Consider the following 26,982-nt stretch of genomic DNA (forward strand, 5'->3'; position numbering starts at 1 on the left):
TAATTGTGGCGACACTGAGATATTGCATAATTAAATACAAATATTCCTTTTTTTTTTTTTTAGTTATAGAAGTAATTTAGCGTAAACCAATACTAAAACACTTGCATGAAGTAAATCTTTACCACGCCCTGCCCAGGTAACTGCTGTTCAGTATTAACAATCATCTGTTTCTATAAACATAGAACCAGACATGCAGCAATGGCCTGGTTCCAAATTGGGAAAGGAGTATGTAAAGGCTGTACACTGTCACCCTGCTTATTTAACGTATATACAGAGTACTTCATGCGAAATGCTGGGCAGGATGAAGCACAAGTTGCAATCAAGATTGCCGGGAGAAATATCAATAATCTCAGATACGCAGATGACACCACCCTTATGGCAGAAAGTGAAGAGGAACTAAAGAACCTCTTGATGAAGGCGAAAGAGGAGAGGGGAAAAGCTGGCTTAAAACACAAAACATTCACACAACTAAGATCATGACATCACTTCATGGCAAATAGATGGGGAAAGAATGGAAACCGTGAGAGACTTAATTTTCTTGGGCTCCAAAATCACTGCAGATGGAGACTGTAGCCATGAAATTAAAAGACACTTGCTCCTTGACAAACCCAGACAGCATGTTAAAAAGCAGAGACGTTACTTTGCCAACAAAGGTCTATGTAGTCAAAGCTATGGTTTTTCCAGTAGTCAGGTATGGATGTAAGGGTTGGGCCATCAAGAAGGGTGAGCGCTGAGGAACTGATGCTTTTGAACTGTGGTGTTGGTGAAGACTCTTGAGAGTCCCTTGGACTGCAAGGAGATCAAACCAGTCCATCCTAAAGGAAATCAGTCCTGAATATTCATTGGAAGGACTTATGCTGAAGCTGAAGCTCCAATACTTCGGCCACCTGATGCAAAGAACTGATTCATTTGAAAAGACCCTGATGCTGGGAAAGATTGAAGGCAGAAGGAGAAGGGGACGACAGGATATAGATGATTGGATGGCACCACCAACTCGATGGACATGATTTTGAGCAAACTCCAGGAGATGGTGATGGACAGGGAAGCCTGGTGTGCTGCAGTCCACGGGGTCGCAGAGTAGGACATGACTGAGTAGCTGAACAACACATGATAGTTTATTCAAACATATATTAAAGTTAATGTGCATGTTGCTTTTTTTAAAAGTGTTTCATCCCTCTAAGACAATACCTATAGCTCTGACATTCTAATAGTAGGATTACGTTCCGAAGCATTGGCTGTCCCATGATCCAATTACCCTCAGGAGCGGAGGTCATGTTTCTACAAACTAATTTTTTGACCATTGGAGTGGCTTCAGTGGAAGAAGCTTAAGAAGTTCCAAGTTGCCGCAAAACAGCATCGCGCGTACGGGCCGGGTTTGGCGAGGCATTGGGAAAACAGGACAAGCAGGGGAAAGACACTAGCTTGAGATGCTGAAGTTGGCGGACTTTTGCGGAAGACGCCAGTGAGAGGCGGGAGCAGAAGAGGGCTGGGCAGGGCTCCGCGTCACCTCCCACCTCCGGCCACGGGAGGGCGCGCTCGGGCCAACACCGCGACTTCCGCCGGCGCCCCGCCCACCAGGCTCGCCCCGCGCTCCGATTGGCTGCGCGGCGGGAGCGCGCCGAGTCAGGAGGCGTGCCCGCGCCGGCTACAAAGCGACGAAGGTCACGGCGGGAGGAGGCGCGCGCCGCCGCTCCGAGTCCTACCCGCGGCCCTCGGCCCTGCTGCCGCCGCCGCCTGCCACCGCCCACCGCTCGCACCGGGAACCATGGAGGGAGTGAGCGCGCTGCTGGCCCGCTGCCCCACGGCCGGCTTGGCCGGCGGCCTGGGGGTTACAGCGTGCGCCGCCGCCGGCGTGCTGCTCTACCGGATCGCGCGGAGGTGAGTGCGCGCGGCCCACGCAGCCGGCGAGTATCGCGCCCCCGCCCTCCGCCCGCGGCCGCCCCCACCCGCGCCAGCTCCCGGGCCGCCCGGCGCCTTCTTGTCCGTCAGCCTCGAGGCCGCGGCGTGGCGGTGGGGCCCGGCCCGCGAGCCCCAGCGCGGAGACCCGTCGTGCACGGCCCGCCCCCGGAAAGAAAACCGGGCTGGGGCTCCTCTGTCGGAAAGCGGCGGAGCGGGTTGGGGGCGCCCAGGAATGTGGGGCGCGTGGGGGGTACGAACTTCCTCCCCCGCGGAGACCGTGCACACCGAGCTGCAGGATCTGCTGGGCCCCCAAACCCTGCGGGAGAGACGAGCGGGTGTCCAGCCGCGCTCTCTTCCGCCCGGAGCCCTGATCCCTGGTCCTCAGGAGCACGTTGCGGTAGGTTGAGTACTAGCCGGCGGTTCCTGAGGCGGCCCAGGCTGCCTTAGGCGTTGTTGTAATCTCATATAAGCCCATTTCAGTCACAGCCGTGCTCTGTCTAGAGAAGCGGAGGGACAAAAGAGCTGCAAAAATTGTTATCAATTAGACGAGTCAGGATGTGAACTGAAGCATCCCGACCGTGGAGCCTGCGTCCCTAACCTCTGGACTCTGCAGCCTCCAAGAGCAGGAAAGCCTGACATGACATATTTTAGGGGTGTTTAAATACTGCGCTGGGCTTCTGCTGGGTGGGTTCAGTGGCGGCCCCCTGCCCTGGCCCAGGTTCACAGACCTTGCTGACCCTTATGCAGAGCTGGCCTATCATGGGCTTCCGTGGTCAGGGATAAAAGCTTACTGGCCCTCTTATTTCAGGAGGACCTCAGGGGCATCTCCACTGTCTCCCCACTTGATCCACCTTTACAGGGAACAGGAAAAAAGGTGGGGTTGTGAGAACGTTCTGGAGAACATTCTGGGTGGGTGGGTTTGTAGCTTCAGCAGCAGATGTTGGAAGCTCAGCTCTTAGGTGGGAGAAGCAAAGGAACTTGCCCACAGCCAGTCAACAGCAGGCGGGGGAGCTGGGACTTGAACCTGGAGGGCTTGTCTGTTCTTCCTTAGCCACCACCGTGTACCGCTTCTTACCCAAGGGGAAAAGACGTGAGAGCGACTGAGTCACAGTCTTCCGGGGGGAGGAAGGGGTGGGAGGGACATCAGCTGTGTCTGCAGGATGAGCCAGAATGGCAGGCTGCGGAGGGGGTGGCCCCGCGGGACCCTTGACAGCCCACAATTCGACACGTCCAGGCTTTTGCCCAGTTTTTGGAAGCTGGAGGGGCTCACAGGATCAGCTGGTTCACATCAGTCATTTTATACACGAAGGTACTGAGGTGCAGAGGTGCCCACCACTTGCTCAGATTCCCAGAGCAATGTTGACGGCAGAGGTGTGTCCAGAGCCCGGTTTGCTTCCCAGGAAATGCAATAAAGAGTGTCAGCCCAGAGATCACAGCCTGGGCCAGGCACTGCCACCAGGCTTTGTGGCCCCCAGCCATATTGTGTGGCTGGATTTGAGCTGGATGTGCCCACTGTGCCTCTCTTGTGCTGCAGCTGTTCCTGGGGGTGGGGGGCGGGGGGAGCCTGTCTGCCTTCCTGGGCTGCCCGCCACAGCCTTCCCTTTCCTGGAGGCAAGAGCCTGAGACCTGCGTGCAGTGTCCTGCGAGGTTTCTGAGGGGAGCCACGAGGGTACCACTGATAAACCTGAGTCGTGATGTGGCCCTGGGACCCATAGGCCGAGAGGACAGCCCTTTCCCGGGAGGTTCTGAGATGCTCCTTAAGTGCTGGCTTTATCTGGGGTCATAAATTGGCCACTGTCACGATTCAGAAGCAAGACCAAGCCCCAGACTGAGCCCTTCTCCCTCCTGGAGGAGATCGGTGACAGTGAGGAACGGCTTTGGCCATAGTGTGGGTTTTAAATGACCCTAGAGAGGGCATGTGAGGAGAGTTGTTTTTGGAAATGGACTTGGCCGGGTGGGTGTTTGCAGGCTCAGCAGAGAGGGACAGGGACGGAGGACTGGCCGTGGAGCAGGGGCAGGAGCCTGCTTTTCTGAAGTGTTGTGGTACCCAGAGCCTCGGGCAGGGCCAGCCTGGCTTCCTGCCCATGGAGTCCTCTTGACTGGACTGCCTGTGACCTGGGGGGCAGTGCGTGCTGCTGGTGGCCCCATTCAGCAGATGAGAAAACGGAGGCCGAGGAGATCGGGCTTCCTGCCCAGCAACACCACGACCCTTCAGCTCCTAACCAAGCCTCGTGCCCTGGGTCCTCACTGAGCACCTTGGCTGCCGCTCTGCACCCAGGAGGCCAGGTGGAAGCCGAGATTATACTTCGCCGGGCTTGCTCGCCCTGGACCCGCGCGGTCTCTGTGGCTTCCTGTGCCCACTTCACCCAGACTCTCACCCCCAGACTCTGCTGCTGGGCATCGTGTTCATCTTCTGCCGGCACAGCCTGCTCATGGCTGCTGGAGCCCCCAGACGTGGTTATTGGATTGTCCACTGTCTGGTGTTTGGAGACGAGACGGCGCAGCCTCCTGGGTAAAGGAGTGGAGCCTCGGCCATACTCCTGCACACCTCTCGCCACGCTCTCCTGCAGCCATGCAGTCTGGCTCCCTGCACACACACTGGGTGGTCCTCACCCCCTTGCCTGGCAGTCCCAGCCATTTGAAGGCCATCTGCCCATTGGCCCTGCTGGCCGGCAGGCCTGTCCTTGAGGGTGACGGCTGACGCTCTGCCCGTTGGCTTTCTGCTGTGGCATCTGTCGCAGCTGCCCTGTGCAGTCGTTCTGTCCTTGCATCCGGGGAGTGGGGAGCCTCGTGCATCTCTGCCTCCTTTCTAGCCCAGCCTGTGCCTCTCCAGCTGGGCCATGCTGAGGAGCCAGGGCCATCCACCAAGAGCAGACCCGGGCCTTCTGTCTGGTGTTGGCTGGACCGCTGTGGACCGAAGTGTGCTTTGCCTAGAGGCTGGAGTGGGCGGCCCGGAGGCCCGTTGGTGCTGGTGCCTCTGCTCTGCAGGAGGCCCTTGGATTCTCGCAGGTGGATTGCACAATACTCAGGGCACAGAGTAGCAAGCAAGGCAGTGTGTGGGGTCCCTCAGGGACCCGTCACCTGGGAGGCTGACCTCTCGAGCCCTAAGGAGACCAGCCTGACTGTCAGAGACCATCTTCCAGACCTGCTGGACCAGCACACGGGTCACAGGCCGTGTGCCCAGTCCCCCTTGGGGGACTTCACAGAGCCTGGTGTGGTGGAGACTGCTTGACACATCGGCCTCCCCCAGACTCTGAGCGCCGCTACCCCTGCCCCCAACCCTTAAGAGGGACTGAGCCCACACAGTGTCTCCTCTGTGTCACCCTGCACTGGGCTCACAGCTGATGCCCACCCCCGGCAGGGGCCAGGACCAAGGGGCATGGAGCTGCAGCCCTCAGAGTAGTGGGCTGGAACTGACCCCCTCCCCCCACCTGACCTCTTAGGATGTGGCAGCATGTCAGGGCACGAGCTTTGCTATGACTAAACATGCATGTTTGGGGCTCACAAGGCAATACCATCATTAGGGCCTGTGTTCATCTTTTTCCCGTTGTGTGTTTGGTGCTGTGGAGGGATGGTTCCGGAACACACAGCTGCCCCCTGGTTCCTCCCGTGGGGCCCGTCCTGCCCTTGGCTGCCTCAGGCCTCCCCTGACCCAAGCAGAGCCCAGGAGCTCAGCACGCAGGCAGCAGGGGCTGGGTGATTACCTTCCAGAGCCTCCAAGCCAACCGCCCATCCTCTGGAGCCTGGTCTTCTACTGGAGGTGGCCTGGCCTCGACCCATCTAAGTCTCTCCTGCTGTGTCACGGGGTCGCTGTCTCTTGGCCCCTCTGATCTTGTCTACCACAAGGGGTTTGACCAGAGCTTCGCTGGGAACAGAGGTAGTTGGCTCGGGAGAGAAGTAGGTCAAGGGGTTAGGAGGGGCACAGGGTGGGGGCGTTAGCCTGAGCAGGAGCAGGATGGGGCTGAGCTGGCTTCCACGTCAGGCCCGGTAGAGGCGGGTGCAGTGCCACAGGCCAGGGCCGCCTAGCCGCTGTGGAGACGATGAGCTGCAAGGTCAGCCATCAAGTGCAGCCCGCGAGTGTGAGTCACATGCACCCACGTGTCTGGCATGTGAAGCTCCAGGCAGGCGGGAACATCGCTGATCCTTGGAGAACTGACATCCACACCTGGCATCGCTGGTCCATCTGCTGCTCACAGGCCTTAGCGTGCTTTCAGGGCGCTCCCCAGAGGAGCTGTGGGGGATGACACCCCACCAGGTGGAACCCATCTGGTCGGGGTGGCCGGCAGCTGCTCTGTCTGTGAGAGAAGACCCTCACCCCCACAACCCTGGGCAGGGATTACCAAGCCAGAGCTGTTGGCTCAGCATGTGCGTGCTAAGTCGCTTCAGTCATGTCTGACTCTTTGTGACCCTAGGGACTGTAGCCCACCAGGTTCCTCTGTCCATGGGATTCTCCAGGCAAGAATACTGGAGTGGGTTATCATGCACCCCCCCAGGTCCCTCATCCGACCCAGGGATGGAACCCGTCTCTGACGTCTCCTGCGTTGGCTGGCAGGTTCTTTACCACTAGCGCCACCTGGGCTGGCCCAGGCCTAATCCCCCCTCCCCTCCCGACCACCCCTTTCCAGTCCGGGCTCACTTCCCCACCACGAAGCTGGTGATTGAGGGTGAAAACGATGACTTCCTGGGTGGGAGGGGCTTCGTGCCTGGCCCCCCAAGCCCAAAGCCTCGGTTCCTGATCGCCCACCACAGGTGCCCACCACTGGTCATCTTTATTCACTTCCTGTTTGTCTTTACTCATGGGCTGCCAGCCCTTCTGCTGGCTTCTCTCCAGTGACAGGTGTGGTATGGTGGGCATCTGGGGTGGAGGGGCAAAGGGGCCCATCGTGAGGCCAGCAGGACCCAGGGGAGCAGGGGAAAGGTGTTTGGGCCTGCCTCACCGCCCCTGTGGACACGCCTGCCCTCGTGCACTATTATAGAGAAGCCTGTAAAGCGGTTACAGATTAACAGAGAGAAAGCCAAGTGCTTAATTGCCCAAGTGCGGCTTCTCGGCAGAGAGGGTTCCCACACCGCTAGACGCCTCCTTCCACTGCTCTTGGCCTGAAGGCCAGTGAGGCTGTCAGAATGCCTCCGCTGACCACCTGCCCAGCCCAGCGCTTCCCTCAGTTCTCTCACTTGATCCCTCAGCACGCTTTTTGGAGCAGAGATGGTTGCTATCCGCATCAGCCAGATAGAAAAATGATTTTCCCTGAAGGCCACACCGTGACCATGGGGCCAGGCTGCCCAGCACTACTGTTTCTGAGCCTTGCCCTCCAGCTCGATGATGCTGGGGCAAGCCAGGGTGCCCGCTGTGGACCCTGGGACGCTTCCCTGCAGGGTCTGGTTCCATGTCCTCTGTCTGGGCTTGCTTCTCTCCTCCCCTGCCCTCCGCATGTAAACTGCTGTTTATTGGGCAGTCAGCCAGGTTCTGGAAGCACTTCCCACACTTATCTTGTCCACAGATGATAGGTAATAAGACTGAGGCTTGGAGAACTCTTGTGGTCTGCCCATGGTCCATGGACAGGCAAGGCCAGGAGGCAGCTCAGTGTCAGAAGCAGGAGCTCTCTTTCCAGGGGGCCAGGCCCCCGGACAACCCCAGAGTCAGCGCCCTGTGTTACAAAGCACCCGTACATGTCTTGTGTCTTTGGGCCCTGATAACACGCAAATGCCAAGGCTGAGAGAGGAGGGATTGGCAGAGCCGGGACTCTGGCTCCCAGAAGCTTGGGGCTGTGCCATCCTCTGGACAGCAGGGGTGTCCACGTGTGGTATGACTGCCCATCCCAGCAGAGGCCCAGACGGCAACCCCACAGCTGGAGGTGGACTCTGGGGGCAAGCAGGGAGACAGGAGTGGCAAGGCCAGGACCCCAGGCTTGAGCTGCCACCTGTTATCGTAGATTTCTGAGACTGGAGGGGTTTGCTTGGCAGTTGCCATGTCCTTGCCTCCTCCACCCCCTGACACACACCCGCCGAACAGCCAGGGAGATGGATGGAGGGTACTCGAGCACAGATCCCTCAGTGTCTGGGCCAGGATTATCCTGCACACCCACCTGTCACCACGCGTGTGGCTGGCGAGGGCCGCTGTGGCCAGCCTGTCCTGTCCCCAAGCCAGGGGGGGCTGGCCCCAGGCTGAGCAGCTGTCTTCAGTCCCCACCCTTGGTCTCCTTGGCCCTGGCTCTCCTGGGGCTTCTGTGAGCACCGAGGCCCCGTCCATCTGGAAATTCCCCAGGGAGCACCGTTTCCTCAGCCTGGGAATGGGCCCAGGTCTGTGGGCCTTGAGGGAGGGAAGGAGGGAGGTCCTGGAGCCAGGTCCCTGTCAGCCCGTAGCCTGGCTGGCCCCGGGTTCCTGGTCCGTCTCCAGCTGACCCCAGGGTCAAGGAGGCTTGGCCTGGTTGGCTGAGGATAAGCCCAGGTCCCGTGGACGGGTTCATGGAGTCCCCCGCCCTACTTGCCGCCCACCCTCCCTGGTCTCTCATCCTCCCGCAGACTCCACTCTGTCCTTGTCCGCAGGATGAAGCCAACACACACCGTCGTTAACTGTTGGTTCTGCAACCAGGACACGGTGGTGCCCTACGGGAACCGCAACTGCTGGGACTGCCCCCACTGCGAGCAGTACAACGGCTTCCAGGAGGTACGCCCCTACCCACCCCGGCCACCATCCAGGGCCTCCTCTGAGGACCAGCGCACAGGCTCAGGGAGCCAGGGTGACATGGGCGGGTTTATGTTCAGACCCAGGTCTTTTCAGACTCTGCATCTCGCCTGAGTTGGGGTTCCCTGTGAAGTTCCTTTGGAAGAAGAGCTTCCGTGTTGCATGTAAAGACAGGGAGTGTTAGCGATCCACCTTGGGGAAGTATCTGCATGTGGGACCTCTTTCCGGCGCCCGGCCTGAGCGGGGGCGGGAGGCTCCTGCCTGTGGGGAGGCCTCCCCCTGACTCGGGTCCTCCTCCCTCAGAATGGTGACTACAACAAGCCGATCCCCGCACAGTACCTGGAGCACCTGAACCACGTGGTGAGCGGCTCACCCAGCCCCCGCGCCCCCGCCCAGCCCCTGCAGTGGGTGAGCAGCCAGGTGCTGCTGTGCCGGAGGTGCAGCCACCACCAGACCGCCAAGGTCAAGCAGCTGGCCGCCTTCTCACCACGTGACGAGGTGAGTGGGGGGCTGGGGATGCTGGAGGCAGTAGAGCCGCTGAGGGGCACCCCCTCCTCACCCAGAACCCCGTGCTGGCCTGCATTCCGGATGTGTCATCTCAGCCACGCGCTTCTCACACTTCCTGTCTCGTGGTCACTGCTGTGGGGGCCCCAAGCCTGGGAGCACCTGCCAGTCCAGAGGGATTTGTCCCTGGGCGAGGGGAGGCAGGGTCCTTGGGCTCCAGCGTGGGGCTCTGATGGGTCCAACCTGTCCGTGTCCCTCTGAGTCCGTCTAGCCCACCGCCTGGCGGGCAGTTGGCTCTGGAGTGGGCGAGGCTCCTGGCTCGTGGAGGGCAAGGGGAGGCGGGTGCTGCCCAGAGGCTGGATGTCAGCCCTTTGCCTCCTGGGTCCACGTGGAGGCCAGCAGCCTTGTCATCTAGCCCATCTCTCCTCGCCCAGTCTGGGGGTTCCGTGACCTCAAGAGACAATGCTTGCTGAAGCTCAGAGACCCTGACTTTCCCCAAGGCCCAGTCTGGGAGGGAGGTGGGGAGGGAGGAAAATAGAGGTGAGCTGGGGCTGGGTGGAGAAAGCTGGGAAGGCTGCCAAGAGGAGGGCAGGCACGTGTGACGGGGCAGTCAGGGCAGGTTTCTGGCACCTTCGCTCCTAGCAAGAGACAAGCCAGGACCCTCCTGCCCCTGCAGACTGAAATGTCTGGCTCCCCTGCAAACCGGGAAGCATGTGCTGCATCTCCTGGGGAAGGAAGGGTGGGCCTCGCGTTGCCTGGGCTGTTCCTGAAGTGCAGAGGCCCTTCAGTTCCTGCCGAGGCCCTGACCTGGCCAGGGGCTTTCTCGTGTTTCCTGGACCGCTGGGCTTCAGTGAGGAGGCAGGTCTACCTCCAGGTGGCCCATCTGTTCAAGCCCAGGTGGTGTCCGGAGTCCGGGAGCAGGGCCTGAGCAAGGGCCACATGCCAGGCTCGGGCCTCGAGGTGTGTCCTTGGCAGCCGCAGAACTAGCTGGAACGTCCCCTGGGGGCCCTGCTGTGTCCAGGGCTGTGGGTGGCTCCTCTTCCCAGGCCATTGGTCCTGTCGAGCCCCCGAGGAAGCAGGTACAGAACAGGGATGACTTGCACATGGTCACCCCCGGGACCCTGAGCCTGTGCCCCCTCCACAGGGCAGGTACGACGAGGAGATTGAGGTGTACCGGCACCACCTGGAGCAGATGTATAAGCTGTGCCGGCCGTGCCAGGCGGCCGTGGAGCACTACATCAAGCACCAGAACCGCCAGCTCCGCGCCCTGCTGCTCAGCCACCAGTTCAAGCGCCGGGAGGCCGACCAGACCCACACACAGGTGCAAGGGGCGTCCCAGCCCCCAAGTCTGTGCAGGAGACCCCTTCCCGGAGGGCAGGCCGGTGACCAGGGGCAGCTCTTCAGAGCCAGGCCCTTCCTCTGGGGCAGCCACCTTCCTGTGGGGCCGCCTCCCAACCTGTGCCCCAAGCCAGAGTGGAGCAGGGGTGGGGGAGGGGGGTCCCAAGGAGAACTTGTGTCATGGCCAGGGTTTCTAGGCTGCCCTCCAGAGCCTGGGCACCTCCCAGCACCTCTGGGGATTCCTGTAGCACCTTTGTAGTGGGTGCTCTCCAAGGTACCCTGGAAACCAGGCAGGGAGGTTGAGTCTCAGGGAGAGGGCCTGGTGTGCGGCGTCCCCGGGGTTTGAACCTTGGACCAGCTGGCTAAAACCATCGTTAGTTTTTGTCACTGCTCAGATGCTGGAGTGTCCTGCCATAAAAAAATGTGATATAGGAGCAGGTGGATTTAGAAGTAAAAACCATCCTCCCCAAAGAAATTCTCCCCTCGCCCTGGGTCCCCAGAGGTACCTAGCTGGTGGTGGCCGTCTGGCCAACCAGCTGGTGTGAGATTTCCAGTCTGCAGCCAGGCCCCTGACCACTGGCCCGCACGCCTGTTTGCACAGAGAGCTGCGCTGACCCTTGCTTTCCCCCCCTCCACTGTCTTTCAGACTGAACAACTTATTGTTTTTTCTTTCTTTTTATCTTTGTATTTTATGTTGGAGCATGGCCAATTAACAACATTGTGATAGTTTCAGAGGGACAGCTATGGGCCTAAGTTAACAAAGTTAGTAACCGGTACTTTTTAACTTTGACCAGAGTTGTGTGTACGTTCATTAAAATTCTAGTTAAAACCACACAGTAGGAGTTTCTTACAATAACTTGAAAATGATTGGAAAATGTGTTTGAAAGAAAGGTCACCATCAGATCAGAGGGTTACTGTAGAGAATGTGGCAGCACAGTCCCCCCGCCCACAGTAGCTCACAGTGGAGTGAAGGCCCAGAAATGAGACAGGTTAATGGGACCCACGGGTGAACCAGAAACGAAGCCAAGAGTGCGTGAGAATTTAGGGCACCTCTGATCACTGGGAGCTGGTGGTTCTTCTGTGAGTGCTGGGGGCCCCTGGCCAGACCCCCATGCACAGAGTGGGCACCTGGAGGGCTGTCGGTGGCTCTGGCCCTGTCGCTGACCTGCCTCTCCCTCCCTCAGAGCTTCTGCGCGTCTGCGGTGAAGGCCCCAGCGCAGGTCATCATGCTCCGGGCCCTCGCCTTCCTGGCCTGTGCCTTCCTGCTGACCACAGCGCTTTACGGCACCAGCAACCCCTTTGCCCCGGGAGCCCCGCTGCCCCCGACCCTGCCAACTGGTAGCAATGGCTCGGCCCCACCAGACAACGGAACAGCCACCGGGGCTGAGGGCTGGCGGCAGCTGCTGGGCCTGCTGCCTGAGCATGCGGCCGAGAAGCTGCGCGAGGCCTGGGCCTTCGGGCAGAGCCACCAGATGGGTGTCGTGGCGCTGGGCCTGCTCACCTGCCTGCTGGCCATGCTGCTGGCCGGCCGCATCAGGTGCGTGCGGGGCAGGGACGCAGTGGGAGGAAGCTCAGCGGAGGCAGGGGCCCTGGGGCCACACTGCGTCCTCTCCCCACCCCAGGCTCTTCACCGCAGTCAGGCAGTGGTGACCTAGCTCACGGGGTGTAGTGCTTGCCTGTGCAGATGCAGACCCTGTACCGAACGGCATCCCCTTCCTCTCACCGCAGCTCTGAGGGAGGCTTCCTTGCCCCGTTGTACAGAGTAGGACACTGAGGCTCAGAAACACTGACTCAGAGCCATGGGGTGAGGAAGTGTTGGAAGTGGCATTGAGAGCCCCGCGCTCTGCTCGGGCCCTTGATGGTCTCCTCTGAGCAGGGCCAGGGTGAATGGAGGAGGCAGGAGGTGGGGGGCCTGGAGGGGCCTCACCCACCTCGCTGGGCCCTCACTCCCACTCTTCCCCACAGGCTCCGGAGGATTGACGCCTTCTCCACTGGCCTGTGGGCCCTGCTGCTGGGGCTGCACCTGGCTGAGCAGTACCTGCAGGCCGCCTCACCCAGCTGGCTGGACACGCTCAAGTTCAGCACCACGTCCCTGTGCTGCCTGGTGGGCTTCACGGCAGCCGTGGCCACGAGGAAGGCGACGGGCCCACGGAGGTTCCGGCCCCGAAGGTCAGAGAAGCAGCAGTGACTGCGGGGGGAGGACAGACGGACCAACAGGCCCTGGGCTTTGCCCGCAGCCCGGACAGGGCACCTCTGTCTTGCTTCTTTCTTACCTGCCTCACTCCCGCCCCCACCCCCCAGGTTAGGGTCCTGGCCCAGCCCCTCCACTTCCCCTAGGAGTCAGGCCCCCCCATTCCTTTCTGGCTCCACCAAGCCACCCTCCACCCAGCACCCCCAAGTGCTTTCTAGCTGGTCACCACTGCCGCCACCTTTCTGGCCAAAGACCCCACCACCACTGCTCTGAGATCGGAACAGGGCAGCACCCATACTGCCTGCCTCTGCCCCGTGGCTTCCACTGGCAGCTCAGGCACCCCCACACTGGCCGTGGCCCCTTTCCTGGCGCTGACACCATCGGAAGAGGGGTACGGGCTTGTTTTCTGCTTCTTCTCTCACCTTGCCCCGTCACTGAGCCCCCAGCATGGGCTGGCGACGGTGGCTGCAGGCTGGGCCCTCGCCGCATGGCCTGACCACTCGGGCTGCTGGGTGTGGGCAGGTGCTGCTGAGTCAGGGCCAAGCAGAGCCCCCTACCTTGTCCCACTCTTGTTTCTCTGGTCTGTCCTTTTGGTCCTACCTGCTGTCAGTCAGCCCCCCAGGAGTTCATGAAACCAGGAGGAGGCAGGGCTAACCCCAGGGTTCCCTGCTCTGAGAGCCCGTTATCCCTCAGCCTCCTTCCCCAGGGATGGAGAAATGCAGTTCTTAGACCCAGACTGGCCTTGACCATGAGTTTGTGGGGTGAGGCCCATGTGGAGGTGGAGGATAGAAAATCATGCTTCTCCCGTGATCAGCAGGTTTCTCCTAACAGCCGGCCTGTGGTGGGAGATCACTCAGAAGGGTGGGGGGAGGGGTCTACATGCTCTTTACTTCCCTATCTTTTGGGCACCGCTGTGAGCCAGACAGCGTAACTGGGGCACACACACTCTGCCCACTCTCCTGGGAAGCCCCTGGCTCTGCCCTGAAAAGGCAGGACCCCAACCCTTACAGCCCAACCCTCCACTCGCTCCCTGCAGGGCTGGGGTTCAGGCTTCCCAGGCCAAGGTGACTCTGATTGGCAGGTAACGGGGCCCTGCCCCTCTCTCTCCATGCCAGGATGTCCCCAGTTTCATCCCGAAACCCCACCTCCATTATTATGCCCAGAAAAAGTTCCAACTGCCCAAAGTTCGGAGAAGGCAATGGCACCCCACTCCAGTACTTTTGCCTGGAAAATCCCATGGACGGAGGAGCCTGGTAGGTGGCAGTCCGCGGGGTTGCCCAGAGTCAGACACGACTGAGCGACTTCACTTTCACTTTTCACTTTCATGCATTGGAGAAGGAAATGGCAACCCACTCCAGTGTTCTTGCCTGGAGAATCCCAGGGACGGGGAAGCCTGGTGGGCTGCTATCTATGGGGTCGCACAGAGTTGGACATGACTGAAGTGACTTAGCAGCAGCAGCCCGAAGTTAGCACTGGGTAAGGGGCTCAAGGGACACGCAGGCCCATGACACCAGGTCCTTGTCCCTTGTCCCCCTTTGGCTTATCACCACTTTCCTCCTGGCCTCTGGAGCCCCTTGGGGAGGCTCCTGCTTTCCACCTTCCCGTGGGGCAGCTGCAGAGTCCTCAGGGCCTCGGCCTCACTCTCCCTGGACCAGGCCCCGCCACCCCCTCCTGTGCGCCATCTGTACAGTGAGAGCTGGAACCCTCCAGGGCCCTGGGGTGCTGGCGTGGGAGTGGACATGCTCTGGAGGCTGTTCCCAGCCTGGGGGCTGCCTCCCAGGACCGTGGCAGGGGGTAGAGCAAGGCTGCACACCCCTGCAGGGCCTCGTGTCCTAGTCATTGAGGTGAGCACGAACCCCGCTCCAAGTATGGACCTGGGGACCTGCACGAGCCAGTCACATGTGTGAGGGTGACACTCAGGGCTGTCACCTCACTGAGCCTACAGGGTGAGTGAAGAGTGCCCAGCTCAGGCCTGACCCCCACCATCCTTCTGTTCTTGGGGTCCTGAGAAGCCAACCCACCCCCCAGCCTGTGTATTGGGTGGCATTGCGTCCTGATACATGGGTGGAGAGCTGGGCCCAGCTTGCTCTGGGTGGAGGGTGAGGTGGAAGAGCACTGACAAGGTGGAGGAGTTGGGTGGCCGGCCTGTCCCTCGCCTCTGTGAGCCAGCCTCCCGGAGATGGGCGGCGGGAGCCAGGCGGGGAACTGGTGTCTGTTGGCTGTGTGTCCCCTGGTCTCTGGAATCCCCTGTTCTCAAGGAAACTGGCAGAATGGTGCTAATTACTGCTTTTCTTGGCATTGAGTAGAAGCAGGACATCTGTGTGTACGCGTGTATTTAAGTTAAATTATTTATAATAACCGTAACCAGCTCTCACGCTGGCCAGGAGCCTGCTGAGCAGACATCTCTCCTGCCCTCTAGCGGGCGGGGACGGAAAGACACCCTCGTGTCGCGAGATGGACCTCATCGAAGGAAGGCTTCCTGGCATTTTTAGAGTTTGTGTGATTTTTTAAACCACGCCTCTGTCCCTTCAAATTCCATTACTTGGAGCATATTTCAGCACCTTCTGACATTACTGGCGACAGCTGAGGAAGTGCGGGCACCACTGGGACCGTGGCTTATTCCCTGGGAGTATGTTGGCCTCTTCTCCCCTCCAATGGGGACCACCACCAGACCCTCCAGAAGGGGGTTGGGGACGTGGGACCGTCTTCTCCCCCAACCTCAGGCCAGTAGGCTCCCCCATAATGCTTGCCCGAAGCCCCTGGGAGAGGCCGCTGTTCCCTCTGCCTGCGACCGTCGCCCAGTGTCCCGTCCTTTCTGTTGTGTAGACGTGGATGACTGTCTAGTGACCCTGTAATTGCTGTAACCACAACTCCCGGCCTTAGATGTAGTGTGTTTGATGCTGTATTTTCAATAAATGCCTCCGGGGCCCTGCTCTGACCGGGGGGCGTCAGGCACCACGTCTTTTCTGTTTTTTCTTTCTCGTTCCTTCAGAGGCTTCTTTGCCAGGGGCGGGGGCTTCAAGGGATGGGAGCGCCCACCAGAGTCAAGTTTGGGAGCTGGCGCCATGGGCCCCGAGCAGCTCAGGGCCCACCGTCCTTGGGTGGTGTGTTTATTTCCTTGTCTCCCTAAGCTGCTCCTTAAATGTCGTCCTCTCTCTCCTCCCGCTCCCAGCCCGGGCCAGGATGGGGTTGGAGAACAAGAGGCCCCCCTCAGTGTCAGACGGCGTGCAATGCAGCCAGCAGCCCGCCCCTTCCCCACGGTCCCTCTATCACAGCGGGCACACAGGCTTGGGTTCTGGGGCTGGATGCCTCTCTGAGATGCGGTTTGAGGGCACAGGTGGTCTCTGGGGTGGGGGGTGGGGGTTGTTAAGAGGAAGCGTCGGTCTGTGTGCCGCGCCCGGGAGCCTGGTGGAGGTGGGGTTCCTTTGACAGAGGCTCCCAGGGTCTGTCTTCTGTGGAGCCAGGACAAAGGCTCATGCCTGACACTTCACACGATCTGCTAGTTGAGTGATGCCACCACGTGTCCCAACAAAAGGGTCAGACTGAAGAACCGTTCCCCGCCCCCCAACCCCCCAGTGCCACCTTGTCCACTCGCATCAGAGATTGGGAGAGCACCTGTGCCAGGTAGGCAGCCCCAGGTGTTAGCAGGACCTGCGAGGGAGGAGCTGGTCAGACCCAGCCGGCCACCTCTAAGACCCATGGCCCGACTGGGCTTTAGCTTGCCAATTACTTGGGGTGTACTTCGGCCAGCGCCTGGCCTGGCCCAGCCCACGGGCTGCCCAGTGGGGTAGCACAGGAAGCCCAGGGCAGGCAGACATGCTGCCGCCCCCTGGAAAGGCTCAGGCGTGTGTGTGTGCGTGTGTGTGTGTATGTGTGTCGTCGTCTCCCCACCACCCGCCTCCACTCCCCACTGTGGCCCACACACCCTGCCCTCAGGCTGCTGCTGCACACAACAACCAGGGGTCCTGGGGTAGGTGCAGGGAACGGGGCTTTGTGTGACTGGAGCAAGTTAGCCGAGGGTCCCAGCGCACCCACACTGCCCCTCGGTGCTGAGCATCCCCCCCCGACCTCCGACCACTCCCCAAGGTCGTCGCTGTCCTGCTGCATGGCATCACAGTTCTAAAATGACAGCACCAACCTGTGTCTTGTGTTTAGAGTCAGAACCTTCCCCAGGCATTTTGGGGGAAAGGAGGTAGGGATCACCCTAGGCAGAACGGGTCCTTGGGTGGAATGTAGGCACGTCCAGCCTGGGGCCAGCCAGCCAGGTGCCCAGAGTCCTCTATAGATTTGCTTGATAGTTTCCACACCTTGATTTCCCCATGTCCCCCAAACACTGGGCCCGCCTTTGGTTCCGAAGTCCAGGTGGCCTCCTGGCACTTAGAAAGGCAATAAAAAGGTCACGTGATTCTCCAGGCGGGCATCAGCTGACCCACCCTCTTAGAAGTTATTTAAAATGAGGGGAAGGGGTGAAAACCAGGGAGATCAGTAGACTGAAGCTTGGCCAGCGGTACCCCAGGTATGCAGCTGGGGTGGGCGCCTTAGCCAGCCCCCGGCTCTGCTGCAGGGCCTGAGCCAACCTGCCCGTCCGTCGGCACATTGTCCTTGGGCTCAGTTGTCCCCTGGGACTGAGGTAAGGCTGGACCTCTGCAGCTCGGTCCAGACGGCAGACTAATCCCTTATTAACTGCCTCTGCCCCCTCCCCCTCTGTAATCAGTTGCCTTAATCAGAAGCATGGTTGACATTCTGGCTTGGGGCCACTGGGTCCTGTGGTGTGATCTGTACCGCGCTCAAGTTAAAGAGACACTGTCACCTTCCGTCTGCGGACAGCTTCGCGATCGCTCATGGCTCTTTCTAAGTTGGAGTCTGGCTGGCGTCCTGCCAGAGCCTCTTCCTGGAGATCCCCAAGCCTGGCTGCCTCCCCCTCTGCTCTTCCAGGGGCTTTAGCGGAGTGTCCGGTGTCTGAGACTAGAGAGCAGCAGCGGTGGGACTCCCGGGGTCAGGCCCGGGGGAGCAGGGGCTCCCCGAGCTCGGCCACTGCGAGGAGGCTCTGGGCACCAAGCAGGAAGTGGCCCAGTTGAGCGCCCGGTGCAGGACTGGGTGTTTCTGCTTCGAGGTGAAGGGTTGGCGTGAGGTTGGCGAGGGCGACAGTGTCACTTTAATACCAAGACTCGTAGTAGACCTAGTTTGCTGTGAGGCTGAAGGGGATCGGAGGGGGCATGCAGGGAGGGGTGGGTCACGCCAGCACCTCCCAGCCACCTGCTCCTAATGGCGTGAATGTGGTTGGACCGCTTTTCTGCTGCAACTAACACACACCTCCTCTGGGACCCCAACTCGGGCCCCACCTTGCACCGTGGGGGAGGGGAGGGGGCCCACCGAGGTGGAGGCCCTGCTCCAGAGGCCCCTAGGGCTGACCTGCTCCTCTCTCCCATGCCCCCCGGGCTCTCTCATAGGTGCTTCCCAGCAGACTCCGTCGGCCTCTTCCCCACCAGCCCCAGCCTGGCCGTCCCCTGCCCGAGCCTGAGCATCACGGGCCCCTCGCCATCTTTGTTCGTCCCCACCCCGCCCGGCTTCCTGCCGATCGCCAACCACCAGCTGTTCCGGTCCCCCCGCCGGGCCTCACCCTCCTCGCTGCCTGGCCGCCTCAGCCGGGCCCTCTCGCTGGGAACCATCCCCTCTCTGACACGAGCAGGTAAGTGGCACTAAAAGGCATCGGCGGGCAGTGCGGGGCTTGAGGCACCTAGCTGAGCTCGAGGCGGGGGTGGGGGTCCTGCTGTAGAGTTGGTGGAACTGGGTTCAAACCCTGGTGTGTCTACTCAGTAACTGCCTGAGCCAAGGGGCTTAACCATTCTGAGCCTCAGTTTCCCACAAAAAATAAATGAGGCCAGTCGTGGAACCCACCCTGTGTGAAGGTTAAGCCCGGTGATGGACTTAACGCGAGTAGGTGTCACAGTTCTCACTGTTGTTATTCCTGCTGTCTTGTGATCCTGTGTATCGTGTGCTCTGTCATGTCTGACTCTTTTGTGACCCCGTCGACTGTAACCTGCCAGATTCCTCTGTCCATGGAATTTTTCAGGCAGGAATACTGGACTGGGTTGCCACTTCCTCCTCCCGGGGATCTTGCCCATCCAGGAATAGAACCCAGGGTCTCCTGCATTTCCTGCAATTTTCAGACAAATTCTTTACCACTGAGCCACCTGGGAAGCCCCTGAGACCCTGGGGGCTGGAAAATTTGCCCCCAGCCTCTGTGGTCCAGGGCCCAGGGATTTGGTTCAAGCCTGTCGTGTTCATGGAGCCCTGGTGGGCCCAGCATCTGGTCCCCACCACAGGAAGCTTTGTCTCATCCCTCCCCTTCCCCAGCAGGATCTTTCCAGGGGCCCTGCTGGGTCTTCTTCAATGACCCTCCTCACTTGGGGAGGTTGCCTGGTGTCCGCAGGGTTTGCTTTATCCTCTGGGGGATGGCCTGGAGGGCAGGGCGGTGCAGCAGGATCTGGCCTCCAGGAACGTGGGCAGCATCTTGGTTAAGCTGGGCTTTCTGACATGTACTATCTCTCTGAAGCCCCTCAGCAGTTCCTCCATGCTGGGGCTCCCCCCGCCCAGCCCGACATCCCCTGGGCCTGTTCTCTCCATAACTTGCCCAGCAGCTGTGGCCGCCAAGACCTAGGGTTGAGCCCAGGCGTCTTCTCGCCCTGTGTGCAGTCCAGCGGCCTCCTAGGTAGCGGGTGGGTCACACTGCAGGAGGGACGGCTCACTGGACACACCTTGAGCTGAGCAGTGGGTAGTGCTTGAGGCCTGCAGGGTGGGATTGATGGGGGTCAGACTGAGCCCTGAATAGTACCGAGATCTGGACTCCAGGCATTTCCATGTCACCTGACGTGAGCCATGTTGCTGGGAGAAGGGCCTCGTCTGGTAATGGTTATTCAGCAGAGACCCCTAAGCAGGTGAGTTGCAGCTCAGGCCCTGCTCAGACCTGGGGCTGATGGATGGGGCCCTGGGGGCCCTCTGTGAACAGCCCCTGGAGCTGGGACAGAGGGGAGCGGAGTGGACAGGAAGGCCCTGGACTTGGGAACCTGGGGATCCAGCAGCTGGGCCCATCTGCAGAACAGTGTTCTCTGCAGAGCCTCCAGGTCGGGGCAGAGACCCAAGCTGTAGGGCCTCTGGCGGACGGCATGGGTCTGGCCACTGCCTGCTATGTCCACAGGCAGTCTCCTTGCTGCCTGGGGAGGCCTGAGGTGAGGGCTCAGGAGGCTGCCTGCCCCAAGGGCCCAGGGCAGTGCTATGGGACACAGGTTGGTCTCAGAGTGACGTGTGAGGGCTGGGACCCAGTTGCCATCGCTGGGCCAGCCCTTGGCTCAGGTGTTAGGCGGCCCTGGCGGTCCAGGATCCGTCTGCCCAGCTCTACCTGCCTCTGCAGCTCCTGCTGCAGGCCTAACCCCGGCTCCCTGCAGCTCACGCTGGGTGGGAAGGCCCCTCCCCTGCACCCATCGACAGGTTAGCAGAGGAGGCAGGACTCAAGGTGGCTGGAGAAAAGAAGGGCCCAGGGCAGGCGCCAGGCCTGGGCTCCTGTGTGGCCTGTGTGGGTTCCAGTTTCCTTATTTGTGAAGCGGGGACCTGCCCTTGAGGACACAGGATGTGGGGTGACGCAGAGCAGCCATGCCTCAGGGAGGGGTTGGAGACAGGCCATCTCCCCAGGGACCTGTGTTGCCTTCCTGTCTCCAGACTCAGGGTACCTGTTCAGCGGGAGCCGCCCTCCATCTCAGGTGTCCCGACCCGGGGAGGTCTCAGTTTCAGGTAAGAAGGACCGAGCGCCAAGGGGAGTGATGGGAAGCTGGCTCAGGCAGGGAGCGTGTGAGCCGGGGTTTCCAGAGCGTGTGTGCAGGGCGGGACGGCAGACAGGCCCTTGGAGGGGATTCTGTTCAAATCCCAGCTCCCGGCCTCCCAGCCGTGCAGCCCTGGGCGAGTGCCTAACACCCCGTGCTTCATTTTTCTCTTCTGTGAAATGGGCACCAGAGTTTCTAGGACTAGCTGTGGTGCCGTCGTCCTTACAATGGTGACATGTGGAGGTGGCACTTGGAAATGAGCAGGGCCCAGGTTAGCTGAGCCCAGGTCTCCAGGGTTTCTTTCTCCCCATGCCTTGTTCTCAGCTGAGGGAGGTAGCAGAGACTTTGGACAGAAATTGGAGAGGGGCAGAGGGGGCATCGCTGAGGCTCTGCGATCCTCTTCCCCGCCCTGGGTGCCTCCTCCCGCAGGGGCCCCTGTGCCCAGCAGTCTAGGCCCAGCCTTGGCCTTTCTCCCTCAGTCGGTAGACGAGAAAGCAACAGATCAGAATAGGCGCTCCTGTAAGCAGAGCGAGCACTCACTATGTTGTCGTCTCTGCCTTCCTCCCACCTCCAGATTACTTCTCTCTGCTGTCGGGCAGCTGCCCCTCCTCCCCGGTCCCTTCCCCAGCGCCCTCCGTGGCCGGCTCGGTGGCCTCCAGCGCCGGCTCCCTGCGCCACCGCCGGCCCCTCATCAGCCCGGCCCGGCTCAACCTGAAGGGGCAGAAGCTGCTGCTGTTCCCGTCGCCCCCTGGGGACGCCCCACACACCCCCAGCAGCTCCGACGAACACTCGCCCCACAACGGCAGCCTCTACACTGTCGAGTCGCCCCCGGCCCCACAGAAGCAGCCAGCACGGGACACAAAGCACACGGCGGGTACGGCCCTCTGACCTCGCCCTGGAGGTGGGAGAGCCCTGCGGGCCATGGGAGGCCTCCAGTCAGTGTGCAGTGATGGGGACACCATCAAGAGGTTGCTCGGGGCCTGTCCTGGCTCTTACCTGACTGTGGCCGCTCTCCCAAGTCCAGGCACTCTACAGCCTGGCTTCTGGTGACCTTGAACCCTTCAGGACCTTGCCCCTAGTTGGCTGCTTTTATTTCCTTCTTTTGCAATTGACTTGGAGGATCCTCTGTTCTGTGCATCGGGCTGCAGATGTTTTTTATTTTGTTCAAATGCTGTTTTTCTACAAAGCGTTCTAGAACGTTTTAAGTTAGGCCTCAACATTTAACATCTAGATGTTTCCCACGAACCTGTGGATTTCCTGTGTCTCTCATGACATCAGAAGCTCTGGCCACACCGGGCTGGACAGGTAGAAGGGCAGGCTGAGGCCCCTCGCCCCAGCCTCTGCCCCTCCGCAACCCTGCTTGTGGCGTCGTCTTCCATACCTAGTGGTGTTTGAGTTTGCAGCTCCTGACCCAAAGCTGCCTCTCTTCCCGGCAGCTACACAGACGGGACCTGAGTGAGGAACAGGCCACCCGCTGTCCAGGGCAGGCCAAGCGAGGTGGGACCAGCCAGGCTGGATGGCCAGCGGCCGCATTCACGGACCATCCTGGGAGTGGAGGTGGAGCTGCCCACATCTGTCCCTGGAGGTGCTCCCCCAGCTCCCACTGAAACGCCCCTTCTCCCTGCAGACACGAAGTCAGTGCCAGAAGGGGGCAGCAGCTGCAGCAGCCGCTCCATCAAGAAAGAGGACGACTCATCCCAGTCCTCCTGTGTGGTGGACACCACCACCCGAGGGTGCGCCGAGGAGCCCACCAGCTGGCGAGGTCTGCGCCCTGTGGAATGTGCGGGAAGAGGGCAGGGCCGTGGGTCTGCAGCCACTGTCCCCTCCTGTTTGTCAGAGAACAGCCCCTCAAGGGTCCTCGGGTGGCAGAGGGTGGTTTGATGCCCCCGCACCTGCTGGGCCCCCTGTGGCTCAGCAGACAGCACCCCACGCCCAGGTTACAAGGGTCTGCGCCTGCACTGTCACAGGGGCCTCTGGCCTCAGGTGACTGCTTAAGGCTAACAGTTACGGTGTAATCAGAATAAGAATCTGGCTGCCTACCTGTACCAGCCACATAGGTGTCCCAAGGCCACGTGTGGCCTGCGGCTGCTCAGGAGGACAGCGGGTAAAGAACACTGTCACCATTCCATAAACTTCCCCAGGGGGGTGTCGGCCTGGGCACGCTGGCGGCCAGTGCAGAGGCTGCAGGCCATGCTGGGCAGCAGTTTGCCTGGGTTCAAATCCAGGCTTCTCAGCTTGTGAACTGGGGGTGGGCTATGAGACTGAATCGGGGTTCTGGGTAAAGCCCAGTGGTCAGGTCCTGACACTCCCCTGGGGCATGTGGAAGCCGTGTGTATTGAGCAAGGATTTTCCTGAAACAATCATTTTGGGCTGACCGGAAATGGGGGCCGCCTCCAGATCTGGGACATGACCCAGCAGCATCAACTTCGGGTGGGGGGGCCCACTCAGCAGCTTATTACCTTGAGGCCTGGGCAGGGGCCTCCTCCTGTCCTGACTGTAAAGCTGGTGTCCCCATGGCAAGGTACAGGTGTTACTGCCCTAGCCAGGTACCTGCTAGGTGGTGCAGGGTCAGGAGGGGAGGTACCTTCAAGGAGTCAGGACTTGAGAATTCCCCAGAAGTCCAGTGGTTAGGACTCTGCGCTCTCACTACTAAGGGCCAGGTCCCTGGTCAGGGAAGATCCCACAAGCTGCAGGGTGCAAAAAAAAAAAAAAAGAGAGTGAAGACTTAGAATGACAGCAGGTTCCTGGGGTCTTTTCAGATAGGAAGGCTTTTAGGGGCGGGGCCTCAGCCCAGGGGAGCCCACCCCCCTGGGGGTGGGGCCTCAACGCCGCAGCGCTCAGCTCACTGGTCTCGGTTTTTCTCTTGGAAGGTCGTTTTGGCCCCTCCGTGATCCGGGGCCTCCTGGCCGTGAGCTTGACCGCCAACGCCCTCTTCACCTCGGCCTACCTGTACCAGAGCCTGCGCTGACCCGTGGTCCGCAGCCTCCTGGCACCCGGAGAACCTCGGAGGGTGCGCCCAGGTGCATGCCGCTGCCACCACTGCCGGCCTTGGCCCTCCAGAGGGCCCGCCGCCTCCGCCCTCTTCTCCAGGGCCCTTGACCTCGCCTCCGGAGGGAGCCCTGTTCCCCGCCGCCTTCTCCCCACCTGACAGACTCCGGGGCTGGGCGTGGTCTCGGGCGCAGTCCTCCTTGGCTGGTATCAGTTGTGCGTTTGGTGCTGACACTCTGATCCCCAAGCCGGAGATCCTGGAGGGGCTGCGTGACTCTGGGGTCCCCTCCCTACCGTCCAGCCCTGCCTGGCAGGAATGCCACTACTACTGTGAGGGGAGCAGGAGCTGGGCTGCCCCCCGACCCCGCATCCCCGGGCTGTGATCACCTCTGTACTGTACTCCTTGACCCGGTCAAGTGGAAGGTAAAGCCCCCATGGACACCCCTTCGAGGACCGGCGGCATCTGCCTATGTCCTGCGCCATGCTGTGGGCTGGGCCTGCCCTCTGGCTCCCCCGGGTGGGCAGTGAGTTTCCTGCCCAGGGCTTCTCAGAGTTCCTGGGTCTCTGGGGCCCAGCGGGACTAGTGTAAGCACCCCCGCAAGCTCCCTTCTCCCTGCTGTGCCCCCATTTTATTACCTCTGGTGACCTTCCCAGGCAGCAGCCCGGCCACCCTGAGAACACTACCTAGGGCCACCCTGTCTCCAGGCCCCTCCCTCATGCACTGCCCTCAGGGGCTTTGCTGGGCCCCTCTGCCCGCAGGTCTCTGAGGACCCTGGACCCCTGCCCCCATCCTGCCGTGAACTCGGCTCCTCTGGGTGTCCTGCGGCCGCAGTGGGCTCAGTGTGACCTCTGTCTCCAGGCCACCATGGCTGGCCTGCTTCCTACCCCGAAATCCTCGGTCCTGCCACTGCCCTTCCAACTGATACTGCGGGTTTGTGCCCCACGCAGCCCCCCGACCTTGGGCTGGAGTCCCATCCTGCCCTCAAAAGTCGGGCACAGGAACCCTCACGGTGCCGTGAGGAATGAGAAGACTGCGGGAGTCAGCATCCCCACGTTGCTGTCCCCGGCTCTGGATGCAGGTGTGGGGCGGCGTGCGTGCGTGCGTGCGTGCACACTCCTACGTGTGTCTGTGCACGTTTGTGCCACTCGGTGAACTCTGAGTCTCCTTAGGGGGAGGGTCGTGAGAGCAGGGGAAGGGTCTTCACTCTGTCATTCAGGGATAAAGTTTAATTTTATTTTTCTACATATTTTTGCCAGGTCAGGCGTTCCGCTCCTAAGCAGGATGCCCCCAATTCTCCCTGCCAGGGAGGTTTAGTTTTTTTAAGCTTCGGGTGCTTTTTTAGTATTTTTTTTTTTTTTTTTTTTACCATGTGGGGAAGGATTGCTCTGACTTCCCCCACTCCTGAGAGCTACTGTTTCCTGCCCTGCCCCCCACCCCGGAACACGGGGAATTGGGGGGCCGGGGGCCACTTCAGGTCCCTGACTCCAACTGCCAGAGATGGTTCCAACTCGGAGGTGATGCCTCTTGGCCCCCATCTGTACAGTGGGCATGTGTGTCGAGTTTTTTAATTTTACTTTTTGCCTAACCAAGCCAAACTCCATTCCCGAATGCCCTTCTTCTTTGGCTCTGAGGAAGCTCCAACTGAGTGCCCAGCCCTCTTCTTTCACCCTGGCCAGCCAGGCCCCTCCTGTCCAGGGCCTGTGGTCCCAGCGCCCCCCAGGGGCAGGGGAGAGGCTGGGCCAGGAGGGGGCTGACTTATGTTTTCTTTCAAATAAAAACACAACCTTATTTTTCTTTACAAAAGCAGAAAAGGAAACCAAAAAAGATACCAACCTTTGAACTACACCTCAGTCTGTCTTGTCTTCATTTGCTTTGCTCAGGCACCAGACAGGGTTGTATGTGTTGGGGGAGGGTGGGTGGAGGCATATTCACTCTATACAGAGCCCAGGGTGAGTGGCCCAGAGCTCTTGGTGTTGAGTGGTGGGTACCAATGGCTGTGTTCCCAGAAGGGCTGAGGGATTTGAAAGGACATCAGCAGAGACATACTTTGCCAACAAAGGTCCATCTAGTCAAAGCTATGGTCTTTCCAATAGTCATGTATGGATGTGAGAATTGGACTATTAAGAAGGCTGAGCACCAAACAATTGATGCTTTCGAACTGTGGTTGGAAAGGCAAGACTCTTGAGACTCCCTTGGACTGCAAGATCAAACCAGTCAATCCTAAAGGAAATCAACCTGAACATTCATTGGAAGGACTGAAGCTGAAGCTCCAATAGTTTGGCAATCTGATGCGAAGAGCTGACTCTGGAAAAGACCCTGATGCTGGGAAAGATTGAGGGCAGATGTCTGGGGGAGGAGAAGGGGTAGATAGGATGAGATGGCTGGATGGGATCATCAACAATGGACATGAGTTTGAGCAAACTCTGAGAGATGGTAAAGGACAGGGAAGTGTGGCGTGCTGCAGTCCATGGGGTCACAAAGAGTCAGACACGACTGGGCAACTGAACAACAATCAGCTACCTGGGTGGGCCTGGGCGGGAGGGTGAACTGGAGCAGAGATAGGAGGCCCTGGGTAAGCAGCGAGAGCAGGGGTTCAGCCGGCTCTTCGCCTTTCCCAGCCAGTGGCCCCTGACCTGGCCCTGGATGATCCATGTGACAGACCTTGTTTTCCGAGCCCACTTGGAATGGCCCAGCCATCCTCCCAGCAAGTGAACTTGGCACCAGCCTCCCCAGATGCACTGGTGGACCCCCAGCCCACACGCCAGCCCCAGTGGGGCCTGATGTAGCACTGGGAGATGCCCCAGTGAGCTGGGAGCCTGGGTGGGAACCCCAGGGGCTGGCCTCCTGAGTGTCCCAGCACAGGTTCTGAGCCCAGGCTGCCCAGTGACCAGAGTCTGCATTTCTGTGGGCTTCAATTTGACTCTGAAGCAGGCCCACCATCCAGGGCTGATCTGGAGATGACTGAAGCGCCCCACTATGGCAAAGGACTCATCCAGGCCCAGCACCTGTAGGGAGGGTGGTCGGTGGGTCCTTGTCTTCCTGAGGATGGCAGGGCAGGCTGTCTGACCGGCCCTGAGGACAGATGGGAAGGGACGGGCCCGAGCTGCTCACTCTGACCCGCATGGATCACAGCCAACCGTGTGTGGTGGCAGCAGGGCCAAGCCGCCCCAAGTGTGTGTGCCTGTGTGCAACGTCACTTCAGTGTGCCTGACTGCGACCCTAAGGACTAGCCCTCCAGGCTCCCTGTCCATAGGATTCTCCAGGCAAGAATACTGCAGTGGGTTGCCATGCCTTCCTTCACGGATCTCCTGCATTGGCAGGAGGGTTCTTTACCACTAGCGCCACCTGAAGATGGAGCCACAAACACATCTGAGTTCACTGATTTCACAGGTCTTGTGATGTCCTCTGAGGCTGTGACCTCAGGAGGCCAAAGGGCCCAGTTCTTAGCAGCCCTCTCCTCCAGGGAACCTGTGAGTGCATGCCCAGGAAGAACCCAAGGCTCCCTCAGAAGTCACACCCGGCCCCCTGCTCAGAGCTCCCACCAAGCCCTGCTCTGGGACAA

General features: G+C 60.2%; 1 protein-coding gene across 3 annotated transcripts; it reads left to right on the forward strand.

The window, feature by feature from the left end:
- Positions 1 to 1,603: 1,603 nt before the first annotated feature.
- On the forward strand, positions 1,604 to 25,265 carry TMEM201 (transmembrane protein 201). 3 transcript variants are annotated; one of them, XR_015143377.1, is made up of 12 exons: positions 1,629 to 1,878; positions 8,443 to 8,563; positions 8,885 to 9,079; positions 10,230 to 10,406; positions 11,608 to 11,960; positions 12,389 to 12,592; positions 18,065 to 18,303; positions 20,331 to 20,402; positions 21,006 to 21,305; positions 21,868 to 21,928; positions 22,059 to 22,193; positions 23,302 to 25,265. XR_015143377.1 is itself a non-coding variant. In XM_086344340.1 (11 exons), exons 1-11 carry the CDS (start codon positions 1,766 to 1,768, stop codon positions 23,397 to 23,399), a joined length of 2,007 nt encoding a protein of 668 aa, XP_086200466.1. In that variant the 5' UTR covers positions 1,604 to 1,765; the 3' UTR covers positions 23,400 to 25,265. The 3 variants fall into 3 exon arrangements, 2 of the variants coding, with proteins under 2 accessions (XP_086200466.1, XP_086200465.1); XM_086344340.1 differs by lacking the exon at positions 21,868 to 21,928 and having other exon boundaries at positions 1,604 to 1,878; XM_086344339.1 differs by lacking the exons at positions 22,059 to 22,193; positions 23,302 to 25,265 and having other exon boundaries at positions 21,876 to 21,997.
- The last annotated feature ends 1,717 nt before the right edge of the window (positions 25,266 to 26,982 follow it).

This window comes from Bos grunniens, chromosome 16 (genome assembly GCF_055505025.1).
Source record: "Bos grunniens cultivar Pamir isolate PY7600 chromosome 16, Bosgru_T2T1.0, whole genome shotgun sequence".
Taxonomy (NCBI): domain Eukaryota; kingdom Metazoa; phylum Chordata; class Mammalia; order Artiodactyla; family Bovidae; genus Bos; species Bos grunniens.